Raw genomic sequence first — 24,293 nt, forward strand, 5'->3', positions numbered from 1 at the left:
GTGGCGCTGCTCACGTGTGGTTTTGACTAGCCTTTGCTGATTTTTTTTTTATGACTTCAATAGTTCAATCCCAAGGTTAGGGATTCTTTATAGTTTGTAGTTTAACTAATTGATTGGGTTAATTTCATCCACATTAATGTGCTTCAATTAAAAGGAGTAGTATGGTATCAGTGTGGTGCATCTCAGCATCTAGTTGTGTGTTCTATAATAGCTTCTCTCGACAAAACTTGTCTTGCCGTCAAAACATAAAAGTGCTACCTACTTGTTTACTAAAAATAAAGCTTCAAACAAATTTAGGAAGGTGCATGATAGGCTGGATGATATTTCAGCTTGCTGTTTGAGACCCTACATACACCCTGATCATTTTGAAATTCAATAATGGAAGGATATAGTTTTGGTGCTCCTTCTCAAACTTTACGCTTAACTTATTAGTTGAATTTTTGAAATATCTCAACACATAACATTTCATTTTATAACAAAATATATGACATATGATATATATAGATTGAGACGATCTAAATATATCGAGATTTCATACTACATAAATTAATTTTATCTAGTATTGTAATATGAAATCTCATTTCATAGTTTTTTTTTTTTTGACTTTGTTAAGGGGAACTCAAAGTCTTCTTAGGCTCAAGATAAACCCCCTTCGGCGCATGTGAAATGCTCCAACTGTGCATTGCAGCACAGTGCCTGGCCACTTTGACAGCTTCGGGATTCGAACCTAGGTTGGAGAGCACACCCAACTAGGCAAGAACCACTAGGCCACTTACAGTGGTTATCTCATTTCATAGTATTGCAAGACTCAAAAAAAAAAAAAAAAAACCAGAAATAGAGGAAAAGGGTAGAAAATTAGTAATTGCAGTACTGCATGCGAAATGCATTTAATTATTAGTCGGTGAATCACATTCTAGAGTAAAGATTTTTCAGAAGGAGCACCAAATTGTAGGATTACAGATTGCGGTTGACATTTCCTCTTTCTTTATCTCTTAAATTTCTACACTTTATTTCCATTTTTGTGTGGTTTATATAGTTTCTTAGTATACAGTGCAAAAATGTATGAATTTTCTGGAAGTCGGTTTCAGATAACACACTTTGTTAATTGTTAACTTTGTTGTTATATGAAGTTATGAACTGAATTTCTCAAATTTGTTATGGAAAAAATGACATTTATAGCTACATATAAGACGGGCTTATATTCCTCTGCTGGGGTCCATCGGAGATTTTATGCTTCGATTGATTGATTAGGGTTTGTTGCAGAGAGAGAGAGGAAAGAATCTATCTTTCTGGGTTTTGAAGATTCAGCTCTGTAATTCTTGGCAATCCCAGTTGTAAAGTTTCGAGCTTTACAGGAAATTCGAGGTTTTTGGCACAATTGGAATTTGGGAGCTGCTTCTGTACTATTGATTATTGAATTGGTAATGATCACTGTTTCTTTTTCTGGGTTTTGTTGGGTTTTTTATTTAGCACTAGAAATGTAGCTGCTTTGTGGTTTTTTAATTCCCAGTGTTGTTTCTGTATTATGCTTATGAGCTCATGTGGTTATGAATCCAATTATGACGGCATTTTTGTTTGAACACTTGAGAGTTTTTTATGAGATTCTGGGAAATTGAGTTGGGGTAGATTGGTTGGTTTTAATTTCATGAAGCGATGGTGTTGTTGGGTTTTGCAGTTTCTCATTGAAAAGTTTGGGGTTTTGTTCCAGGTTGTTTAGTAGTGAATTGCTGCTTGTTTTGTGAGAGTGTCCGATGACCGTTTGGATGAGTGGGCTAAGTTGGGGAGCGGTCGATGGGCACCCCTGACAACAAATTATCAGAGATAGTTGACATTTTCAAGTCTTGGATGCCCAGGAGAACCGAGCCAACCAATGTGTCCAGGGACTTTTGGATGCCCGATCACAGCTGTAGGGTATGCTACGACTGTGATTCCCAGTTCACAGTATTTAATCGAAGGCATCATTGCCGCCTTTGTGGCCGAGTTTTCTGCGCTAGGTGTACTGCAAACACTATTCCTGCCCCATCTGATGAGCCAAGAATTGGTAGGGAAGACGGGGAGAGGATTAGGGTCTGTAATTTTTGCTTCAAGCAATGGGAGCAAGGGATAGCAGCAGTTGATAATGGGCCCCCTGAACCTAGCCCTGGCCTCAGTCCATCGCCATCTACAACAAGCTTGGTCAGTACCAACACAAGCTGCACCTACCACAGTAGCAGCAGCACTGTTGGTTCTACCCCTTATTCGACTGGACCTTACCAGCACGTGCCCTATAGTTCTGGTCTTAGCCCCAGACAATCTTGCCAAGATGATTCAGTTACTGGCCTGCAAGACAATGTAACATCTCAGAGGAGCATTAGTTCTGACGCTGCCATGGCAGAGTCGTCTCCCAACCAGTTTGGCTTTTGCATGGACAGGTATCTTTTCCTTTCTTTTTCACTTATGTTTTTATTTTTGTGTTTGTAAGATATTTGTAAAGCTAGAATAAAGGACATAAATTGGTAGTTCTAAGTGAATAATGAGTGTCCCTTTCTGTGAAATATCATTTGAGACGCTCTCTCTCTGCAGTTAATAATCTATTTTCTTTATTCGAAGAGAGTTGTTTCAAATGATATTGCTCTTGTTACGTATGAGACGCATACATGTTAGGTCATATGAACGACTGTATTTGTAAGAATCTTGCATGATTTTTCATTTTCATATTCTGATACTTTTATATATGGTTATATGAAAGGTAATCCTTTTGTAATTGTACTTATCCTTTTATACCAGGAGTGATGATGAGGATGATGACTATGGTTATCATTCAGATTCAGAATCAAGACATTTCACCCATGCCAATGACTATTATGGTGCAATCAATAACGAGGAGTTTGATAGCGTGTATGAACCACAGAAGGTGCATTCTGATGGAGAAACCACAGATGCAAAAAGTTTGAGCTCCTTTTCACCTGAGAAGTTTGATACACAGAGTGTAGTGGGAACGAAACTTGGGGAAGAATCAGATTATCATATTAATTGTGATGAATGTGAAACTTCTCCATATGAGATGGAGACTACAAATGCAGAACCGGTGGATTTTGAGAATAATGGGCTACTTTGGCTCCCACCAGAGCCTGAGGATGAAGAAGATGACAGAGAAGCTGCCTTATTTGATGATGATGATGATGATGAGGGTGGTGATGGTGGTGGTGGTGGTGGTGGTGGTGGTGGTGGTGGTGCTACAGGGGAGTGGGGATATCTTCATTCTTCAAACAGTTTTGGTGGTGGGGAGTGTCGTACTAGGGAGAAGTCAATTGAGGAGCACAGGAAGGCCATGAAGAATGTGGTGGAAGGTCATTTTAGAGCTCTAGTATCTCAGCTCTTGCAGGTTGAAAACCTGCCTTCGATTGATGAAAATTACAAAGAGACTTGGTTGGACATAATTACGTCTTTGTCATGGGAAGCTGCCACACTTCTTAAGCCAGATACGAGCAAAGGGGGAGGAATGGATCCTGGGGGATATGTGAAGGTTAAATGCATAGCTTGTGGGAGTCGGAGCGAGAGGTATTATTGTTGGCCTATACTTGTGTATGCTTTAACTTTATAATTCAGCTTAAGGCAGACCAACTTCAGAATAATTCATAGCACCTTTTAGTGTACATCTACGACTGTTGAAGCGACTACTTGATGGTTATGTTGCTAGTAAATATTTTTTAGTTGTCTGTTAGGTCACATGTGTTGCTCAATAGGTCATGAAAGTAGTTTGATGTTGCTACAGTTAACCATATCTCCTATTTGAATAAGTTCTTTCACAAGGACGGATAACATCTGAACTCTACAAAATATTGAAACTAAGAGAAAAAAGATGGTATTTTTCATTCTGTTATATGTTTAGTTTTGTCCTTGGAGATGGATGGCATGTTTCCAGATCTGGTTGTGCTGAATGGACATTCCACATTCTTTCATGAATATGTTGTTACTTCAAGTTTCCCATCAGCTTCATTAAGTTTAAATGCTCTTTTTGCAAATTACTATTTACAAGACTTAGACGGCTTTTTCATTTCATTCTGTAGCATGGTGGTTAAAGGAGTTGTTTGCAAGAAAAACGTGGCTCATCGGCGAATGACTTCAAAGATAGAAAAACCACGTTTCTTGATCCTTGGAGGAGCTTTGGAATATCAGCGTGTATCAAACCACTTGTCCAGTTTCGATACTTTGTTGCAGCAGGTTGTTTTTTTTACCTCTGTTAGCCATTTGTAAGTTAAAGCTCTGAATTTATAGGGTTTTGACAAGGGATGGAGGGATGGAACCCTGAACATGTTTTATAGCTCACTTTTTTGGCCAGTCTCTGGGATGCTGTTTCTTCTTCTGAATAATTATAATTGTTTTTTCAGGAGATGGACCATCTGAAGATGGCAGTTGCTAAGATCGATGCACATCACCCTAATGTTCTATTGGTGGAGAAGTCTGTATCTCGGTATGCTCAAGATTACCTTCTTGCGAAAGACATATCACTCGTTCTGAATATTAAGAGGCCACTTTTGGAGCGAATATCTCGCTGCACTGGGGCACAAATTGTCCCTTCGATAGATCATCTTACATCACCAAAACTAGGGTATTGCGACATGTTCCATGTGGAGAAATTTTTTGAAGTGCATGGCAGTGCTGGACAAGGTGGGAAGAAATTAACAAAGACTCTGATGTTCTTTGAAGGTTGTCCAAAGCCATTGGGTGTTACTGTAAGTCCTGAATATATACACATCACACACGGACACTGAGTTTCAAATTATGCTGTATTGAAGCTTCAATTTTTGGGCATTGTTTGGAACTTATTGTTGTCGTGTGTGAACCTTAAACGTGTAGGCCAGGGCTTATTGTTATTATTATTTTCACTCTAGTTATTTACTAAAAGTATAATATCTGGCTAATAGCACAAAGGATATAGCATAGAGCCAGGGGTTGCAATCAGTTTAGAGATCACTGATCAAGGATGTCATTTACTGTTATGAGCTTGAACCTGTGGTTTGGGGCCTGTTTCAACTTTTGGTGTTGGCTTTGGTTCCTTTTGCTTGCTTTTTATTTTTTATTTTTTATTTTTTATTTTTTATTTTTTATTTTTTATTTTTTATTTTTTATTTTTTATTTTTTATTTTTTATTTTTTATTTTTTATTTTTTATTTTTTATTTTTTATTTTTTATTTTTTATTTTTTATTTTTTATTTTTTATTTTTTATTTTTTATTTTTTATTTTTTATTTTTTATTTTTTATTTTTTATTTTTTTAAAGAAAATAATACAAAAAGAATAGTGAAAAGAGTTGAGAATATCTATTGCTTTACTTTGTTTCAGATATTGCTGAAGGGTGCCAATGGGGATGAGTTAAAAAAGGTGAAACATGTTGTGCAGTATGGAGTTTTTGCAGCTTATCACTTGGCTTTGGAGACCTCATTTTTAGCTGATGAAGGAGCTTCCCTTCCAGAACTTCCTCTGAAGTCTGTGGTAACTGTTTTGCCTGATAAACCGTCTAGTATTGACAGGTCCATCTCCACCATACCTGGTTTTAGTGTACCAGCAGCTGGCAAGCCTCAGAGTTCCAATGCTAGCAGTGAACTGCAGAACTCAAATAAAGGCCTCATTTCAGATAGTGGCTCATTTGCCCAAGTTGCCTCCATTTTAAAGAACGAAGGCACCAATTTGGTCTGCTTACCTAAAGCTCCGTGTTCTCAACCTTCCCCCATAAAACATACCCCGAGTCCTATAGAATATACATCTTCTTTCACTTCCTTGTCTCCCCCAGGACAGGATACGACAGACTCCTGCCATAAAGAGCTTTCTTCAATTTGTGGCTCTGAGGACAACAAGGATGTAAGTTCTAAAGAATCTTGTCCAGCCAAAACAGCCAAGGCAGGCGAAGCTTTAGTTCACGATAGTTTGATCTCTAATTCTTTTAGCACCTCAGAGGCATTTGGACATGGTGGTGGAATTGGCAATGCTGATGGCGTTGCTTTAGCTGCAAATCTCAGAGAGACTCCAGAGCTTCCATCCATAAAATATCATACTGATAATCAGAATGAGGAGGTGGGATCTTCAAAAGAAGAGTTCCCCCCCTCACCTTCAGACCACCAGAGCATTTTGGTTTCCCTATCAACACGTTGTGTGTGGAAAGGAACTGTATGTGAACGGGCCCATCTTTTTCGAATCAAATACTATGGAAGCTTTGATAAGCCTCTGGGGAGGTTTTTACGAGACCATCTTTTTGATCAGGTATTTATCATATCTTGACAATTACCTTTTCTTGTTGCTAGTTATTTTTAATCAAAAATAATTGTCATTAACAAACTCATAAGCGCATGTTCATGTGGGATAATCTGCTTGTTGATTTAGGGTTACCTCTGTCGTTCATGTGGGATGCCCTCAGAAGCGCATATTCATTGTTATACTCATAGACAAGGAAGCCTTACAATATCTGTTAAGAAACTCCCAGAGATTTTCCTGCCAGGGGAAAAGGAAGGAAAAATATGGATGTGGCATAGGTGCTTGAGATGTCCTCGGACCAGTGGCTTCCCTCCAGCCACTCGTAGAGTTGTAATGTCAGATGCTGCTTGGGGTTTATCTTTTGGGAAATTTCTGGAATTGAGCTTTTCAAATCATGCAGCTGCAAACAGAGTTGCAAGCTGTGGTCATTCCCTGCACAGAGATTGTCTTCGGTTTTATGGGTATTGTTTTTTTCTTTTTTTCCCTTACTAAGTTGAGAACTGTTAAACTTACCAAGCAGCAATACACCCAACTGAAGGAAAAAATTTTAGAAAATGATTTATTTTTTCCTAGGGGAACATACATGTACAATTTGGTCATGCTGGTTAAAGTTAGATAGGTATAGGTGAAATGCAGTCAGGATGGTCTCATGATGTCATCCGGTCAAGGTGGTTTAGCAGAGTTCAAGCCTTCTTGTCCCCATTTTAAGTTTACTTCTTTTAGCTTGAGTTTTTGAAAATTGAATTTCTGAGAAAAGAACCAGGTGAGTTTAGGTGAGAACCAAAGTATGATTCCTTGAGCATGTAGATAGGCCTTCGAAGTTTTCAAGTGCTAAGATTCAGCTAACATATTTTAATCTTTATATGCTCTTGCTTTTACATCTACAGGTTTGGGAGAATGGTTGCTTGCTTCCGCTATGCCTCAATTCATATTCACTCTGTTTGTCTGCCCCCACCAAAACTTGAATTTTACTATGATAATCAGGAATGGATACAAAAAGAAGCATATGAGGTGCAATTTTTGAATCTGAGTTAATACAGCAAGGGATTCTAAATTCTCATTGCTAATGAGATCATTAATCTTTTTAATAGGTGGGCAACCGGGTGGAGCTTCTATTTACTGAATTACATAGTGCTCTTCATCAGATTTTACAGAAGATAAAAGTTGCGGAGACACAGGATGTTGGTAAGAAAGCACCTGAATCGACTCATCAAATTGTAGAACTTGAAGGGATGCTTCAAAAGGAAAGGGAAGACTTTGAGGTAGTTTGCATGATTCCCACCCCCTTCTTCCCAAAGAACAATAGAAAAAAGAATAAAGAAGTTATAAGTTTGAGCAAAGTTGTTTTTTGGGAAAAAAAAAATGAAAGTGAGACACAGTTTTTTTTTTTTTAGTACACAGTGAATCCACTCCCCCTTCCACACAAACAGGAAAAAAAAAAAAAAAAAGGTTATAAATTTGAGCAAAGTTGTTTCTGGGGAAATAAAAAATTGAGAGGAAGTCTTGTTTAGTACACAGTGCATTCCCCATGACTACTTTAATGTCAATGGAAGCCATCAACTCAAAGCCCTATTGGCTGCGTTGCACAGGCATTGCATTATGTACTATACAAGACTATTGTCCAAATGATCCTGATTAAAACAAAGGAGCTGTAATTGCATTGTGTCTTTTTTTCATTCTTTCTTTTATTTTTCATCTCTTAGAGAAGGAATTTATTTAGTTTCATTATTTGGTTTCTCATTCATGACATGACATTTTTCAGAAATCATTACAAAAAGTGATAAAGGGGGAGGTGAAATCTGGCCAGCCTGCAATTGATATTCTTGAGATCAATAAATTGCGGAGGCAGTTACTCTTCCATTCTTATGTTTGGGACCAGCGCCTGATTCGTGCAGCCAGTCTAAGCAATATTAAATTTCAGGAAGGTTTAACCAGTTCCGTTACCAAACTCAAGGAGAAACCTATTGGCATGGAGAAGGTTGTCAAAACACCAGGAAGAAATATCAGTAGTTGTACAGCTCTTCCCGAAATCAAGCCTGGTATAAATCTTAATCAAGGAGGAGATGCTGGCTACTTGAGCCAGATGGGAGGGGTTCAGAACAGAACTGAAATGGGTCTGGACACAGATCATGGGAATGAGACCTCTGCAAATGTCCTTGATAAATCTGATCCTTTGGAGTCTGAAAAAATTGTACAAATGGGTCTCTCGGAAGAGAATGAATGTTCAGCTGTGGAAAGTTTATCTGATACCCTTGATGCGGCTTGGACTGGTACAACCCACCCAACTAGTACAACATCTAGAGAGAATGGCTATTCACTTCCTCATCCAACCTTGGTAAAATCATCAACTGTGGTAAAAATTGTTGCATCCGCTGTGGAAAATGGTACTGTTGACCAAGGTGGGGTACAGGCAACTCGTTCTCTTATTTCTACATTTCCTGCTATCACTAGTTCATTCAGTAAAAGTGCTTCCTTTAACACTCAAAAGCTATGTATTGGTGGTGAGCACAGTCCTGTCTATGTTGCACGGTTCCGGGAACTGGAACGGCATACTGGTGCCAGGTTGCTATTGCCGATTGGTGTTAATGATACAGTTATCCCTGTTTTTGATGATGAGCCCACTAGTGTTATTGCATATACCCTCGTCTCTCCTAATTATCATTTGCAGATTTCTGAGCCTGATAGACCAAAAGAAGCTATTGATTCTGCAGTCTCATTACCGCTTTTTGATTCAGCGAATCTTCTCTCACTGAATGCTTTTGATGAGTCAGTTTCTGAGACCTACAGAGGTCTTAGTTCTTCTGATGAGGGCATCTTATCCATGTCACATTCGCGGAGCTCTGAATCTCTTGTGTCAAAGGATATACATGCTAGAGTATCCTTTACAGATGAGGGGCCCCTCGGTAAGGTGAAGTATACAGTGACTTGTTACTACGCATCGCAGTTTGAGGCATTAAGGAAGGCATGTTGCCCTTCCGAATTAGATTTTGTGCGGTCTCTTAGCCGCTGTAAGAAGTGGGGTGCCCAGGGTGGAAAGAGCAACGTTTTCTTTGCTAAAACCTTGGATGATCGGTTTATCATCAAACAAGTCACAAAGACGGAGCTGGAGTCATTTATCAAGTTTGCACCAGCTTATTTCAAATATTTGTCTGATTCAATCAGTACTAGAAGCCCAACTTGCCTAGCAAAGATCCTGGGTATCTATCAGGTATTCTTGGTTGCTTTTTCTCTAATAAAATGCTTGAAAGCTTTTGCTATATCTCTGTCTACCCTTAAAGCCACTTCTAGGATTCTTTGTACAACTTCGTAATTTCCCTTTTTTCTCTCTTTCCTTGAAGGTTTCATCAAAGCATGGTAAAGCAGGGAAAGAGACAAAAATGGATGTCTTAGTAATGGAGAATCTATTATTTAGACGGAATGTCTCACGGCTCTATGACCTGAAAGGATCTTCTCGATCACGTTATAATCCAGATACAAGTGGGAGCAATAAAGTGCTACTGGACCAGAATCTGATTGAAGCAATGCCTACTTCTCCAATTTTTGTGGGGAACAGGGCAAAGCGGCTATTGGAGAGAGCTGTCTGGAATGATACTGCATTCCTTGCTGTAAGTTGGTTTTGACTGCTTATTGTATTGAAGGCTTAGGAGCTATTTTGCTTATTCTCATGGCTTCTATTTATTGCTAATATTTTGTCACCCATTATGCTACAGTCAATCGATGTGATGGACTACTCATTACTGGTTGGAGTGGATGAGGAAAAGCACGAGCTAGTTTTGGGGATCATTGATTTCATGAGGCAATATACATGGGACAAGCACCTTGAAACTTGGGTGAAGGCCTCAGGCATCCTCGGAGGACCGAAGAATACATCTCCAACCGTGATTTCACCCCAGCAGTATAAGAAACGTTTCAGGAAAGCTATGGCCACTTACTTTCTGATGCTTCCCGATCAGTGGTCTCCTGAGGCGATTGTCCCAAGTGGGTCGCAATCTGACCATTTTGAAGAAACTTCCCAAGCTCAATCTGAAGCCTTGTAATTGAGAATTCAACAAGTCTTACCTGTATATATGAAATATAAGCGATCCTACTTTTGTCTCAGATATAAAGTTGACATGCCTCATCTCTGTAAGCCATATTTTTTTTCATGTCAAATATCTTTTCAATTACAGTTTAACCTTTTTGCGGAGTACTAGCAACACACTTGCACACAGGCAAACATTTCCAAGCCATCGCCCATAAAGATGAAGAACACGGTGGCATGATTACAGAAGCCAGCCAATTCGAACCAAAATTGCTTTGCAAAATGAAAGAAAACCAGACGAATAGAAAAGCCAATCGCAGTCCATATCAAAAATAAGAGTTTAATAAAAACATATAAGATAAAGACGAAGGATTTTGAAATGAATAATAAACGGATAGATGACTAGCAACTTGATAAATTCACATTGTTTCTGATAATTTGGTAACCAGTTCAATGGAAAATGGACATACAGGAAGAACACCTAGCTTCCAACCAAACCTTCTTCCCATTCCTCTTTATTGATTGCCAATTCTGATCCGTTAATATAGTACGGTCTAGAATCGATTATTTAGTACAAGTTCAAGAGCATCACCAGCTAGCAATTTTATATGCCAACTAGCTTGAATCATATCAGTCAATTAGGACTTGATGCGCACAAGTTCAAGAGCATCACCATCTCGCAAATGTTTGGAGAGCCTGATCTTTCTGAATTCTTCATAAGTGAAAGGGACATAGAGACGTGGGTGCTCCGAATCAACAAATTCCAGAGGGGCTTCCACTGCTTCCTCCTTTGGTCCCAACAGAAGAAAAGCAATGGAGACTCGAACGCTGGCCTCCTTGCATTGCACTCTGTGCCTCCCATTGCACAGCCTTCCATTGCTCCATGCCTTAATGTAAATACCAACAGCAACAACAATAACAAGATGGATGTAAGAAACAGAATTTTGGGCAATTTACCTACCCTAATAAAAAGCAAATTAGCAAAAGTTACTAAGACCATAATTCATTGTTTTATTTTATTTTATTTTATAAATAACTCATAACATAATTTATGTTTACCAATTTACCTACCTTAGCAGTGTCTCCAACATTGACAACGAAAGTGCCTGGACAAGGATCAACTGGTACCAAAGCACCAGACTGCCTGTCCATCACTTCCAGACCACCAACACTTTCATCATCTTGAAGAATGGTCAGAAATCCCGAATCGGTGTGTAGCTCAAGTCCGGGAGATCCCACGGATTCGGAAGTGAAGTTGTACTTGTTAAACCTAAACTGGCACAGCCATTCCTTCAGAAAATCACTCTGCAGCCCAAAACTCTGTGCCAACTTATCCCCTAAATCCATCATCTGCTCATAAACTGCTTCTGCATACTTCTCTATTACCTCTCTGCTCATTCAATAACATTAAGATACCAACTTCAGCAAACACTTTAATAAATACTTAAATAGACCATGCTCATATATTTCACATGTTATGTTATGTTATGTTCTCAGACCGATTGTACATTAACGAATGAATCCAATTCAGTTACTGAAGAGCAGAGGCTAGATTATCATCAAAATATGAACAATTAATAGTTAAGTAGAAATTAACGGTGGAGTTGGCAAAGCAGCCATAGCTAACCTCTGGTAGGAAGAAGCACCCAACTGAGAGCAAAAGGTGTGCACAGTCTCAGATGATCCCAAGTAACAGAGACCCAAACCCTCATTGAGAGGGTTGACCTTGCTGGGTGCGACGTAGCCACTGCCATATATGACATCAGTGTTGTTCTTCTTGATCTCCGCGGGCAGATCAAGAAGAGATCTGACCACCTTCTTCATCTCTGACATGAGAGACAATGGGATCTTGTGGTTGACTAGCCTGAAGCAACCCCATTGCTCTGATGCTTCCCTCAGCCTCTTGTACCCTTCAGGATCTGGAAACTGATTCAGATCAATCACCGGAAAAGCCATTTCTGAGTTTGTTTCTTGCTTGGTTTTCTCTGGTACGTATCACCTTAATGTTGGACAGTTCAATTTATAGGAGTCTGTCCTTAATTGCTAAATTCCATAATAGGACCGTCTGGCATGGAATGCATGCACCCGTCTTGCATAACGTACGTTTCCATGATGGGACCGTCCATCTGGAATGCATGCACCGGAGGCATAACTTACGTTCCATAATGGGACCGTCCATCTGGAATGCATGCACCGCCGCAGGCATAACGGCTCCGTCGGTGGGGTCTGCCTTTCTGGCGCACCTCGTACCTTGCGTGTCCGTGTTGAATCGATTTCCTTCTTCGAACCGAAATTGGGAGTTGTTGAATCTAGCGAAACCTAACCCAATCTCCATATCGATCTGATGAGAGAGTTTATCTAAAGGTGGTGGTGGGTCGAAAACGGCGGAGAAGATTCGGATCTTATGTTCAACTACTACATCTTTTGCAATTGGATCAAACAGCTGGCTGGTAATCTGGGTTGTCATTGTTGTTGCATGTAGATTCAGTGAATCAAAGTGAAACATTTAAATTTTGCATTTAGCATTCTGTATTTCACTGCTAATGTCGAGATTGGTTTATAAGTATATATACTCGGTGGTCCTTATACCGAAACAGATGTATATATATTCAGTGCTTTAGGTTCAATCAAATCAAAATGTCATTTTGAGGTCTTGCATCCCCTGTTAAGTTCACAATGCTGTGGTCTTATCTTATATGCTATTGCATGTATGTTAGTGTAATACTAGTGTGTATCAAGTATATATGGTTGTTTCAATCTTTCAAGTTTGAATGTGTGCAGTTTGGATGTAGATGTGAAATTTGCAATACTTTTAATTTACTGTGTTAAGGTGGTTATGTATAGTGTTATTGTGACACAGAAAAATGGTTACCCCTGAAGCGAAGGTTAAACGTAGAAGGTTGATGCCGGATAATCTGGTCCGTATACTAATTAAGGTTGATGCCGGATAATCTGACTTGTGTATGTTTCGATCTGTTTAGTGGATGATTGAAGTTAAAACCGATTTTGTGCATGTGAAAGCTGGTGATTCAGTCCCTATATACTCATGAGTTTGAAGTGAAGGTTGGTCGGAAGGGTGAAAGCTGTCATAGGACTTGGCAGTTGAAGCATGAAAATGCGCTGCCCTGTTACCGTGTTCAGTTTCCTCTTAGGAGTTAGGACCTTCCCCTTGTAAGGTTTTCTCACAAGGGCCAGATGCACAAGAAGAGAGAGGCAATTGAGGAAGTTTTGCGATACGTACATCATGTGTAGGTCTTTGTTCATTTCAAGAAGGTTTGTAATACATCATGTACCTTGCGAACTAACTACTTTATATGTATTATGAGTTATATGACTTTATATGTCATGAATGATTCATTGAGCTAGTTTTTCAATCTTCATACTGCTTCCACTAGTAGATTTTTCTGGGTATGAAAAGAAATTCCAAATCATTATTCTAGTTCTGCAACTGAAAGTGAGTCCAATTGTTGAAGCTTAAACTCCCAAGGTATGGGCAGAACAAAGTTTCATCGACTTGTCATTCATATAGCTAATGTGGGGCGGGATAGTGATCTAGAGCTTTTGTGTGCATGCATGGTGGAATTGGCAGACCACAATGCCATGCAGTCTTTCTTGGTGGAAATAATATGGAGCTCAAAGAGGTGATGAGATTGAGCAGTGTAATTGCATTGAATGCGATCATCTTAGTCATAAGAAATTAGAGTACAACAAGCTAAATGGAAAAGAAGCTTATTAGTGTCCATACTCAAATCCTTGTTTTAAAGTCTTACAAATCTATTTACTTATTCTCAAGATGAAAAATGAAAATCAAAAATCAAAACTATGAACTAACTAATGTCATGACACAACCTTGTGGATTAAAAAACAAAAACAAAAATCTTCTAGACCATGATTTTTAGCTAAATCTATGGACTATAACACATGATTTTTGGCCAAAATTGCATGTCCTTATTTTTTCACCAAAATATTTTTATCAAATAATGATGTTTAGACACTCGCTGAACTTACAGAATTCAAATATTTATGACGGTAAATTTTTTTTACAATTTTTCAAAGTCAAAAAATAATAAAATTCATTAAAAACATTTGTTCGAGATTTTGATATTCTATCAATGGGAACACGTGATTATTACTAATAATCACGCTTACAAATGTTGAGGCTATGATATGCAAGAGAATTTTAGGAAAAAATAGAATTGAATATTAACAAGGTTTAACATAATTTTTTGTTGTCAAGATGAAAAGTAAAAATAAAAATATAAACTGACGACTGTTCATTTAATATATCAATTCTAATCTTAAGAATCTTGAGAAGAAAAATGTCATAGAAAAAAAAAATAGTAATTGAATGATTCAATGGCTTTCAAAAAACCCTACAGTAGAGTATCAAGTTGTGCTTGTAGGTCTTGAATAGACGGCATCTTTATCATTCCTTGTATTTCTTCAGGTGAATACTCAGCCTTTAGCAGGGACTGTACTTGTACATGGGCTTCCACAATATTTGTCCTGAATAAAAAAGGGAAAAAAGACGTTAAGATTGTATATTGATAACCAGAAAACTGCATTTTGTACATGCGAATTTGTACTTACTGTATTGGTTTGAATAGAATTGTCCGTGTTGATGAGTTCTGCAGATAAAGCTTCATTTTCCTCGTTACCATTGGCAACTCTTGGTGAATAGCAGTGGTTACCTGTTCCAGATATATGGTAGGGATCAGCTAATGTTACATTAGTTATGAGAATTCCGACATCTCAAACAATATCAATATTTTTTATGTGAAACAAGAAATATATAGCAGACAAACATCAGGTACCCTCCACCAACACAGTAGTCCCCATAAGTAAAAGAAAAGGAGAAATTAATATGAATGCATACCTTTTGAACAAGTTCAGCTACTTTATCTGGAGTTGCAAAAGCTTGATCTTTGAGTGGTTTAGCCATAACCAACTCTACCTTTTGATTCTGGCTGCCTGACATTGCAACTTTCACAGCTGTGACCTATAGAAAAGCACAAGACCTTAAACTTTAGCGAACTTCTCAAATGGACATGTAGAAAATTCTTGTATGCTTGTATGATGTTGCCTTCATTCAAATGGAGGACAGGAGGTATCCCTCTCTCATCCCCTAAAACCAACGAACCAAAGTGAAGGCAGGATGTTATCCTAAGAACCCCAATATTATGCCATACGAGCATACAAATAAAGCATTCATTTGTATGCTTGTACAAAGTGTATTAGTCCAGTTGGAGGCCCAGGGGTAGCCCTCTCTCATCTCAAAAGGCCACCCAACCCAAGTGCAGGCAGGATTCATCCGAGGAACCTTCGGAGTTTACAAGTAAAATTTCTTTTTGAGAAGGGTTGGGAATTTACAAGTACAGATTGCTAGCATGTTTAAATGAAATTGTTTTGAAGTTACAAGAAGCATTCAGATATAGGATCAAAGAGATGCAAGGGTAGATATGTGGGATTCTAATGGGATTCCGTGCATGAATTCTTCTCATGTCTCCCACTGAGTTTAGACAATTTTGTTCTAAAATTTGTGGTTTAGTGTAAACCTGGTCTCAGTTTCTCCAAAATACATTACAAAGTTGTTCAGCCATCTTTTTGCACGGAAAAAAGACAAACCTTGGTAACAAATGAAAGCATAGGATCCACAACTAGCTTAGTGACCGACATAATGAACTCCTCACAAGTGGCTTTTAGGCTTTTCTCCAGTTCCTGCAAGTAAATAGAGATGAATTGAAGTACTAACCAATCAGGTTAAATTATAAATCAAAGTGACAGTAAAATAAGCAAAACCTTGCTCTCATATCCTAATATCTAATAGAAAAGGTTGGCACTGTAATTATAATTATCAAACATAACATAAGGCGAAGGGGCATATAAATGTTGCCAAAGTATATGCTGTATTGCAAATTCTTGACTAAAAAGGCAAACTGACATACCTTCTTGGCATCTATTTGACTTTCCAAAACACGGGGAGATAAGGTTCTTGCCAGCGAAGTTGTCCTGGACCAGTCAAATAGAGAGGCTTGACCTCTAAGAATCCGCCGTAGATGCTCCTGGAGGATGAGATACAAAAGTAATTAAGATTTCCATTACATCATTGCATTTAAGACTGGGAGGATATACATTGATAAAAAAAATTTAGTTCATATGTATGGTACAGGTTTCCATTTGATTCTTTTTGATAGTGCAAAAAATTTATAATTAAAATAGTTTAAGTAGATTCAGAACAATTAACGCTCAAGAATTCTAGAACAACTAACCAGCAAGTGCGAGAAATCAAGCTCCTTGTGTGTAACAGAAAACTCAATATCGAAAGGTGCAATCTGGGAAGACAAAATACAAGTGTTATAATAAGTAATTTAATCATATAACTGCCTTAGTATATACAGCAGCAGAGAGGATGGATAACCTTCTCCCTTAAGATAAGAAGATGCTTTATGAGGAAGAGCTGACCATCCATTGGCGATGATCTCTTCGCAATGAGTTTACTAGCTTTCTGGTAAAGGGGAACACAAAAACAAGGCACAAAAGACAGCCACATGTTACTGGCGGGTTACATAAAGGCTACTCTAACTAAATCCCAACATCCCCTTAAACAAGGATAAATATAATTATGCAGAGAATTTCATAAGAACTCCATATGACATTGTATATTTAACTACTCACCTGAATAGATATTGAACAAACTTCGACAACTTCCTGATAGAAGAAAAAAAATTGTTGAACAAAATTTGTAAATAGCATTATTTAAGACAAGTTTAACATGGTGGCTGTGCAAAGGCTTCAATACCTGTGCTAAACCAGTGAAAACTTCAGGTTCTAAGCAGCGATACAGCTTTGACAGACAAGATAGTGTTTTCTCTAGAGGTGGATACCAGGTCTTAAAAACGAGGTTTTCATCATCCTGCAGTTTGAACGAAAAGCAACATATTAAGAAAAAAGAACGAAAGCATTAATGTAACTACTACATATGTAACACAAGTAAATTAAAATCAGCCAGCTACAGAAGTGCAACCACTAGCCACCTACTACCATCAAATAAATCATGAAGTAACGAGAAATGACATGTCCGGAATTATGTAACAATCATGGGAAAAAATGTCCCTACTCCCTAGAGGTCCGCTACATAATTAACAGATATGTTGACTAAGAGATGAATAAAATATTTGGTTAATAATTGGTATCTCCAGGAATCATTATGTGCCAATGTCTATAAGCCTATTAAATAGGGACTAGGAAAATCTGACACCAAGATACATCAGGTTTAGGGTTTATGTCAGGTGTTATAAAGATGAAAACTTACAGAAGTAGTTTCAAGTTCATCTGTCGCAGCTTTTTCCAGCTTTGCAGGGTAATCCAAATCTTCGTCCAAAGGTAAATAATTTGCTATCTGAAAAAGAAGCAAGAGAAAGCTTAAAAAAGGAAAAAAATAAAAGATAGTTTAACAGGAAACAAAGACGAAGACCTATACAATTTCCCTTATCCAAGCCACGGCGGTAGAAAACTAAGTAAATGTGATTACTTAAAAAATAAAAAAGAGCTTTTTGCAATCTCATCTCTCATGACTAACTTTAAGGTACTTATAAACTGATTAATTAGAACCATAAAACAACAAAGACAAAAGACCATATAACAACAGGTTCCATTATTATTTAAACCAAATGATATCCGTTCATTTCACATTCTAAATTATCAAATCCCATTATCCACTTGCTTTCTCAGCATCGAGTGATACCCTCCAACGTTTCAATAAGGATGTCAAAGGTATAACACCTTTGAATAAAAGATATCCAAGAAGAATTATAAAATGAACTGAGATAGAACATTTAAAATAATATCAAAGAAACAATAGAAAACAATTCAATAATATGTTTACTTTACATGTTTGTGATACCATACAAAGTAACCACTTAAAAATTGGCATCTAAACTCAAGAAGAAATTTTTTTTTTAATGAGGATAACAAACCCTTGGAAATAAATACTCACCTCATCACGAATATGGGTTCGAGCACGGAAAGTCAACCTCTCATGAACATCAGCAAGAATTCTCTCCAGTGTAGGACGTAGGCCAGCTAATGATTCACTCCGCCGACTTAACTGTTCACCTAGGACTTCAACTTTCAATATATCAACAAGTTCGCAAAGAGAATCAATATTTGTTTCATGAATAAGCTTTGGCCGTAGTGTGTCGTATAAATATGTAGACCTGCATGAAGTTATCACCATAAAGTTATTATATAGTTTAAACTGTGCATAACTAAACCAACCAACAACCTCCAATATGCTGTGTTATGTGGGTATTTGACAGAAAAATGGTACTCAAAGGTAGCCCCTTACCATAAGTACTGACATTTACATCAATACTGATTATTCTCATGTCAAATAGTGGTTACAGAATTGTCATATTTTTCTTATGCTATAACCCAACTACTAACTGCCAATCTCTCAAGAAAGCAAAACAATAGACAAGAGAACGAAAAGTGAAAAAGGATAGGAGACCTACAGAGGATCTATCAATGGAGCCAAACTTGAAATGTCCTCTGCGGAAGATGGGAAAAAGTGGTCAAAAAGTTGGTGCTCAAGCTGACAGACCTGCAATTAATACAGGTATCAATTACAATTGAAACTTTATTTACATTCTGAAAAAAAAAATGTAATGAAGAAAAAGCACCTAGATATAATCAAAGAGAAAATAGAAAAGAAATTATAACAACAGAAGGAAAAATCCCATCAGCTGTGACCTGGAATCCCAACATTGCTGAATTGTACCCAGTTTGACCTGATGGAATACTAAATATATCTATGTGCCATAACTTTCAAATATGACAGTAATTAGCACGTCATACTACATCATACATCAGAGCTATGTTTGCTCTTCTGCAGTATTTAAACAGGATAGGGTTCATACCATGACATCTTCACATTATTGTTAAATAACAAATCCAAAACCATGCATTACCCTTCCATTTTTCAAAAGGAATATCTCTTCTCTGAATATCCTTATAAATAACTATACAATATAACACACACACACACATATAATATTACCTGCATTAGATATGCACATCCAGATCTAGTCAATGATGGCAATGCCTCTTTCTTGGCAAATTCAGATATTCTTTGATGTACTATACCTCTTACCTGGATGATACATATAAAAAGGTTTATGATAATTGTGAACTGACCATATGAAATGAAGAAATAAACTTGTATGGTAAACAACCAATCATCAGCTTACCAAGGAAAGGCGTTGTTCGCAGTATAGCTTGTGACATTCTGCAAGGATCTGAGTATATTCTTTCCTTGATGCTCTGCTTTCAATTTCCTCCAGCACTGGTTTAAGCTGCGGAGACCATAATTGTTACACATCGAGACTTAAAAGATTCTGTAAATTAAAGCACACAATTGCAATTCCATCAAATATTAGTGCACAAATGTTTGCTAGGTTGATCAAGCTATCAGCCTTTCACGCCGTGACCACTTAACTACAGTAATCACTCTTTCAAAATAATAGATGATACAGTAGCATCACTGCAAGCCAATAAAGGCTACTATTACCTCACTTGCTGCTGCCTTGAAACGGACATATATAACAGATGCTTCTACACCCTCAGAAACAGAAGCTTTGCTGCCACCACTGCTTCCGATAGCTGCCTGTACCTGATGCAAAACAGTGGCCATAATACAAAGCCATACCATAAGTATTAATCCATGTAAACACAGAAGTTTACTATAGACAAACATTAACACAACAATTAATTCAACAATAAGACTTTACCTGAGAAGAAGCACCTTTAAGAATTGAAAGTACATGTGACCGAATCATGCCCAAGGCTCGAGACTGTCCAAAACACATGAATTATATATCACCGAGAGCCAAAAATACCACGACAATAATTCTCCATGCTGTACCATTCACTTAATCAATGGTCTGAAAATTATACCTGCAGTTGGCGAAATTTGAGTAGGTAAACACTGGATTCGGCATATTGCGGATTGCTTTCAACATACCTAAAATGGACAGAAATCAGTTGAAAACAACAAGTTCCAATCTCAATAGATCATTTTTATTACTGCTCACTGTTTCCTGGCATCGATGCACACGAAAAGATTTTAACATAGTAGTGTTTGAAGCATAGAACTGCATGGAATAATAACAATGTTGAAGGTATGCCACTTACGATATGCAATCATCAAGTCGTTTGAGCAGAGGGAGAAAGTTCTCATTTAGAACATTCATGTTTGGAGAATAAAAATTTGTAGCAATCTGCACACAGTTGAACATTTAAACATGAACTCTGTTGGTTAACATATATATATATGTGTGTGTGTGTGTGTGTGTGTGTGTATTTACATGGTCAACTCTGTGCACAACATTACATGAAAACACCATGTTATTTTCTCACACATACAAACAAAGCAAAAAAGCAAGATTGCAATCACTAAACCAGACAAGAAGAAAGAGACAGGATGCTTGGCACAAACCTTCACTATATTTAATTCCCTTTATATTATAACAACCCTATAAGGCTACAAGTTATGCCCGAAAAGGAAAGTGACACTAAGGAGAAACTGACATATACAGATTTGTGAAAACTGTAAAGCTTCAATGAATGATAAAATCAAATTGTTAAACCAAAAACAAAAGAATATACATGCATCACCACAAACATTATGAAAATTCCTAATTATATCCAAAAAAAAAAATCACAGCTCCTATCACAACTGTTAACTAAGTAACCACTGTTTCTGAAGAACCAAATATTTATATGAGTTTTATACTTTTAAACAGTAAATTTGAAGGGCAAGTAGAAGAGACTTCTGTCAATGACAGAAGAAACAGAAACATTCGATACATCATGACTAAAATCAACCAAATCCGTCAATAAGAAACAGATAGTAACTTCAAACTTTCATCTTTCTCTAAATTATTGGCAGTTCCTACCATCCACTGACCTTGTTGCAAAGGTACAAATACAAGGTTCACAAACTAAGAAGAATCTAGGGGAACAAGTTAAAGACAAGCATAAACGTATATAGAACAAACTGTATCTCTAGGTAAGGTAGCATTCAAACCTTACATTCTCCAATTCATCAAAGTAGTTGAGCTTACTGCGGAGTGCTTCTGAAAATTCAATCAGTCGTTGCTTTTCTATCAACTACAAAACAAGACGAGTACAGATCAAGGTCTAGACATTTCAACAGATCCTACAAAGATAGGCTACATAAATCATCATTCAGCCATATCACAATTTCAAATAGGTCAAGTGAAACTTAAAAAAATAAAAAATAAAGGAAATAATAGAAAGTAACCGCACCAGTCGGTCGCACGCATCATGAAGAGTTTTAGTCTTTGTTGCTACTGCCTGGTGCTGCAGTTGTAGTTCATTAAACAAGTCTAGAGTATCATCCACCTGCATACAAGGAAGCCCAGCAATGTCCATAAGCAAAACAATCTAAAATGAAAATGATCCCTCTCGAACTTCACAACAACAGAAGAGAATGAGAGACTACCTGCTGAAGGATACCATCACATATCTGTATGCGCTCCATCAATGTGTCTACATAGTGGCGATACTTCTCCTCTGTCTAAAACAAATCAAAAATCAGTGCATTGACCTCATTACCATGCTCCTTTTGTACTACATTACTGTTTCACCGCAATAATCAAGTACTAACCTCGGACTTCAAGGCCGATTCAAGATCCGTAAACCATTTGTAAAACTGCAGACAGAAGAACAAATCACATTGCAGTCCAAAAACTCAACACGACTGTCAAAAACTCAATGTGGATGACGAAAAGGTCACCTGATTCGTATTGACAAGAACGGCTTCCATAGCAGCAGAGTGTTCCAAGCCAAAAGAGCTGCCCTTGGTGGAGACTGACAGGCCGTTCTGCTGCTCCGAGATTCGATCTTGCGCCTGAATTCCACCAACGAAGTTCAATTTGGTGATAAAACAGTGTTTTATGAATCGAAGAGGCAGAGAAATGTAGCGTGATTTCTAACCAAATTGGGCGGCAACGGTCGCTCTGCGACGGCGTGGGAGAGGTTTGCAATCGCCGCTTGTTGCTGCTCCGTTAACGGCGCGTTCTGCAGAGTCAAGCGAAGATATAGGACTACATCAAACTCATATATCTAAAGGATCCGATCCGATCTGATCTGATACGAAGCTTGATAATTGTAAAACGAATTGTACAAAACACAGAGAGCATGAGAATTTGAATTTAGGGAAATGAGGTATTCCCAAATTGAAGATGAAGATGAAGATGAAGATGAAGATGAAGAGGAAGAGAAACCTGTTCCCAGTGAGATGCGAAGTTGTAGCCCTTGGAAATAGCTCCGGATCTCTGAACGCCGGGCTTACTCGCCATTGTTGAATCTTCAAGCTTCTTCACCACTCTTCACAATTCACAGTTCAGACCAGGCTTCTTTTGTATTTTGCGGGTCTAGTTTCTTTTTTTTTTTTCCTTCTTTCGCTGAATAATCTTTTGGAGTTTTAGGTAATAGTATTTCTCTTTTTTCTTTTTTTTTATTCCTTTTGTTAATTGTCGAAAAAATGTTCATCGACAAATGTGTTTTTCATTTTGGTACCAAAAATAAAAGTTATTTTTCTTTTTCCTACTGTTTTTCTTCTGAAGATTTTATTAAGAAAATTTCTTACGGTTATTCATCCACTTCTTGGCACATCTAACGTGGAACTTACTTTTTAGTCATTTTCCATTAAAATTGGGAGTCAGACTTGAAACATTTGGCTTTTGGACCTGGGCTCATGTCTTTATTTGTATAAATTTTTTTGAAAGTGGGTTTTACTTTGGTCATGTGCTACTATGTAATTTTCTATCAAGTAAAGTTGTGCAATATAGATATTGATTTAACAATGTTGCTTAAGCAAAAGTATTTGTAAATGATCTGCAATGTTTTATCAAATCGTAAACTTACATATGGATAAAAGAAGATAGAGAAATATAACTTTTACTTTAGCTTTGCATAATTCTCCAACTAAATATAATTAGCAATTTTACCTAAAGTTAAATTTAACTTAGTTATTATAGCTAGTCTGTTGGAGTCGAATTTTGCTTAAAAAATAGTTTTTTTTTTTTTTTTTTATCAAATGATTCAAACTCATCAGTCCAACACCCACTAATGGGTTACATAACAGTCCGAAACTTGAAACTTAATAAAGACAGATTCAAATCAATTCCCATCACTAATGATTCAGTCTTTTTAAGATAATAAGATCTAAATAAGAAAGTCCAGCTACCCATCGGCCCCATACTCCATAATTGGAAACCAATCCTCCAACTCTTCATCAGCCATATCAACCATCACGCACAATACAATCCTCCAACTCATCCAACTCTACCTCAGTCATATCAATAACATTCAATTCCCCAGTGACGGACGAAAATTCATACGTAGTGACCGATCGAAACAGCACCGATTGATACACCACCTCAGACGCATGAACAACAACATCTCTCTCATGGCTGGAAGGAAGATCACTTGGGATATTGGACAAATTCTTCCGATTGTCCCAATTAATACTCCAGCAGTTCAGTGCCAGTTAAGAGACCATGAGAGCCTTCCAAACAAGCAGCGTGAGGAACGAGACAAAATTCACATCTCAGGATATCATCAATCGTCTCCCACGATTCAGATGTGAATAACAAAGCAGTTTCACCATAGATGTATGGGACAAGTTCAACTAAAGCTGAAGTAGGATGGGCTTCTATATGCTCAATCATTACCCTCTTCATGTGGCGATTCTTCCCAATGAACAAGGACTCATCACCTCCGAATGATGAAATCCACTGACGAAGAAGTGACCGTTTCCGTTCAGGCTGGCGTTCAAGATCCAATACGAAGACATTCTGGTAGCGAGCTCTTAGCTGTTGAAGCCGCGCCACCCCGTTCATGGTTACTGGTTTGGTTTTGGAGAGCGGCGGAGAAGAAGAACTCTTAAAAAATAGTTATATATAGCTAAAAATCGAATTTTTGCTACACTATTGGAGATGGCTATTTATGTTTCG

At 37.7% G+C, this 24,293-nt stretch overlaps 3 protein-coding genes across 4 annotated transcripts; 1 reads left to right on the top strand and 2 right to left on the bottom strand.

The window, feature by feature from the left end:
- Positions 1–835: 835 nt before the first annotated feature.
- Positions 836–10,406, top strand: LOC133714614 (1-phosphatidylinositol-3-phosphate 5-kinase FAB1A). Of its 2 annotated transcripts, XM_062140779.1 has the most exons (13): positions 836–966; positions 1,264–1,421; positions 1,709–2,411; positions 2,767–3,540; positions 4,050–4,203; positions 4,371–4,715; positions 5,325–6,239; positions 6,360–6,691; positions 7,118–7,241; positions 7,322–7,492; positions 7,993–9,438; positions 9,569–9,835; positions 9,941–10,406. In XM_062140779.1, exons 3-13 carry the CDS (start codon positions 1,792–1,794, stop codon positions 10,265–10,267), a joined length of 5,475 nt encoding a protein of 1,824 aa, XP_061996763.1. In that variant the 5' UTR covers positions 836–966; positions 1,264–1,421; positions 1,709–1,791; the 3' UTR covers positions 10,268–10,406. The 2 variants fall into 2 exon arrangements, with proteins under 2 accessions (XP_061996763.1, XP_061996754.1); XM_062140770.1 differs by lacking the exon at positions 836–966 and having other exon boundaries at positions 976–1,421.
- Positions 10,407–10,577: 171 nt separating this feature from the next.
- Positions 10,578–12,895, bottom strand: LOC133714626 (2-oxoglutarate-dependent dioxygenase DAO-like). The gene is made up of 3 exons (XM_062140789.1): positions 11,879–12,895; positions 11,323–11,641; positions 10,578–11,138 (listed from the first exon to the last, which is right to left on the bottom strand). Exons 1-3 carry the CDS (start codon positions 12,205–12,207, stop codon positions 10,890–10,892), a joined length of 897 nt encoding a protein of 298 aa, XP_061996773.1. The 5' UTR covers positions 12,208–12,895; the 3' UTR covers positions 10,578–10,889.
- Positions 12,896–14,496: 1,601 nt separating this feature from the next.
- LOC133714635 (conserved oligomeric Golgi complex subunit 3) lies at positions 14,497–22,740 on the bottom strand. Its single transcript, XM_062140801.1, has 25 exons — positions 22,560–22,740; positions 22,270–22,353; positions 22,070–22,183; positions 21,941–21,985; positions 21,776–21,850; positions 21,580–21,675; positions 21,343–21,420; positions 20,443–20,528; positions 20,206–20,272; positions 20,040–20,102; positions 19,820–19,921; positions 19,500–19,604; positions 19,310–19,402; positions 18,765–18,853; positions 18,248–18,467; positions 17,564–17,650; positions 17,051–17,164; positions 16,927–16,959; positions 16,670–16,756; positions 16,521–16,583; positions 16,197–16,313; positions 15,877–15,969; positions 15,128–15,250; positions 14,842–14,942; positions 14,497–14,757 (listed from the first exon to the last, which is right to left on the bottom strand). The coding sequence occupies exons 1-25, from the start codon at positions 22,632–22,634 to the stop codon at positions 14,625–14,627; spliced, it is 2,343 nt and encodes a 780-aa protein (XP_061996785.1). The 5' UTR covers positions 22,635–22,740; the 3' UTR covers positions 14,497–14,624.
- Between the last annotated feature and the right edge of the window lie 1,553 nt (positions 22,741–24,293).

The sequence above is a fragment of the Rosa rugosa genome, chromosome 1, assembly GCF_958449725.1.
Source record: "Rosa rugosa chromosome 1, drRosRugo1.1, whole genome shotgun sequence".
Taxonomy (NCBI): Eukaryota; Viridiplantae; Streptophyta; class Magnoliopsida; order Rosales; family Rosaceae; genus Rosa; species Rosa rugosa.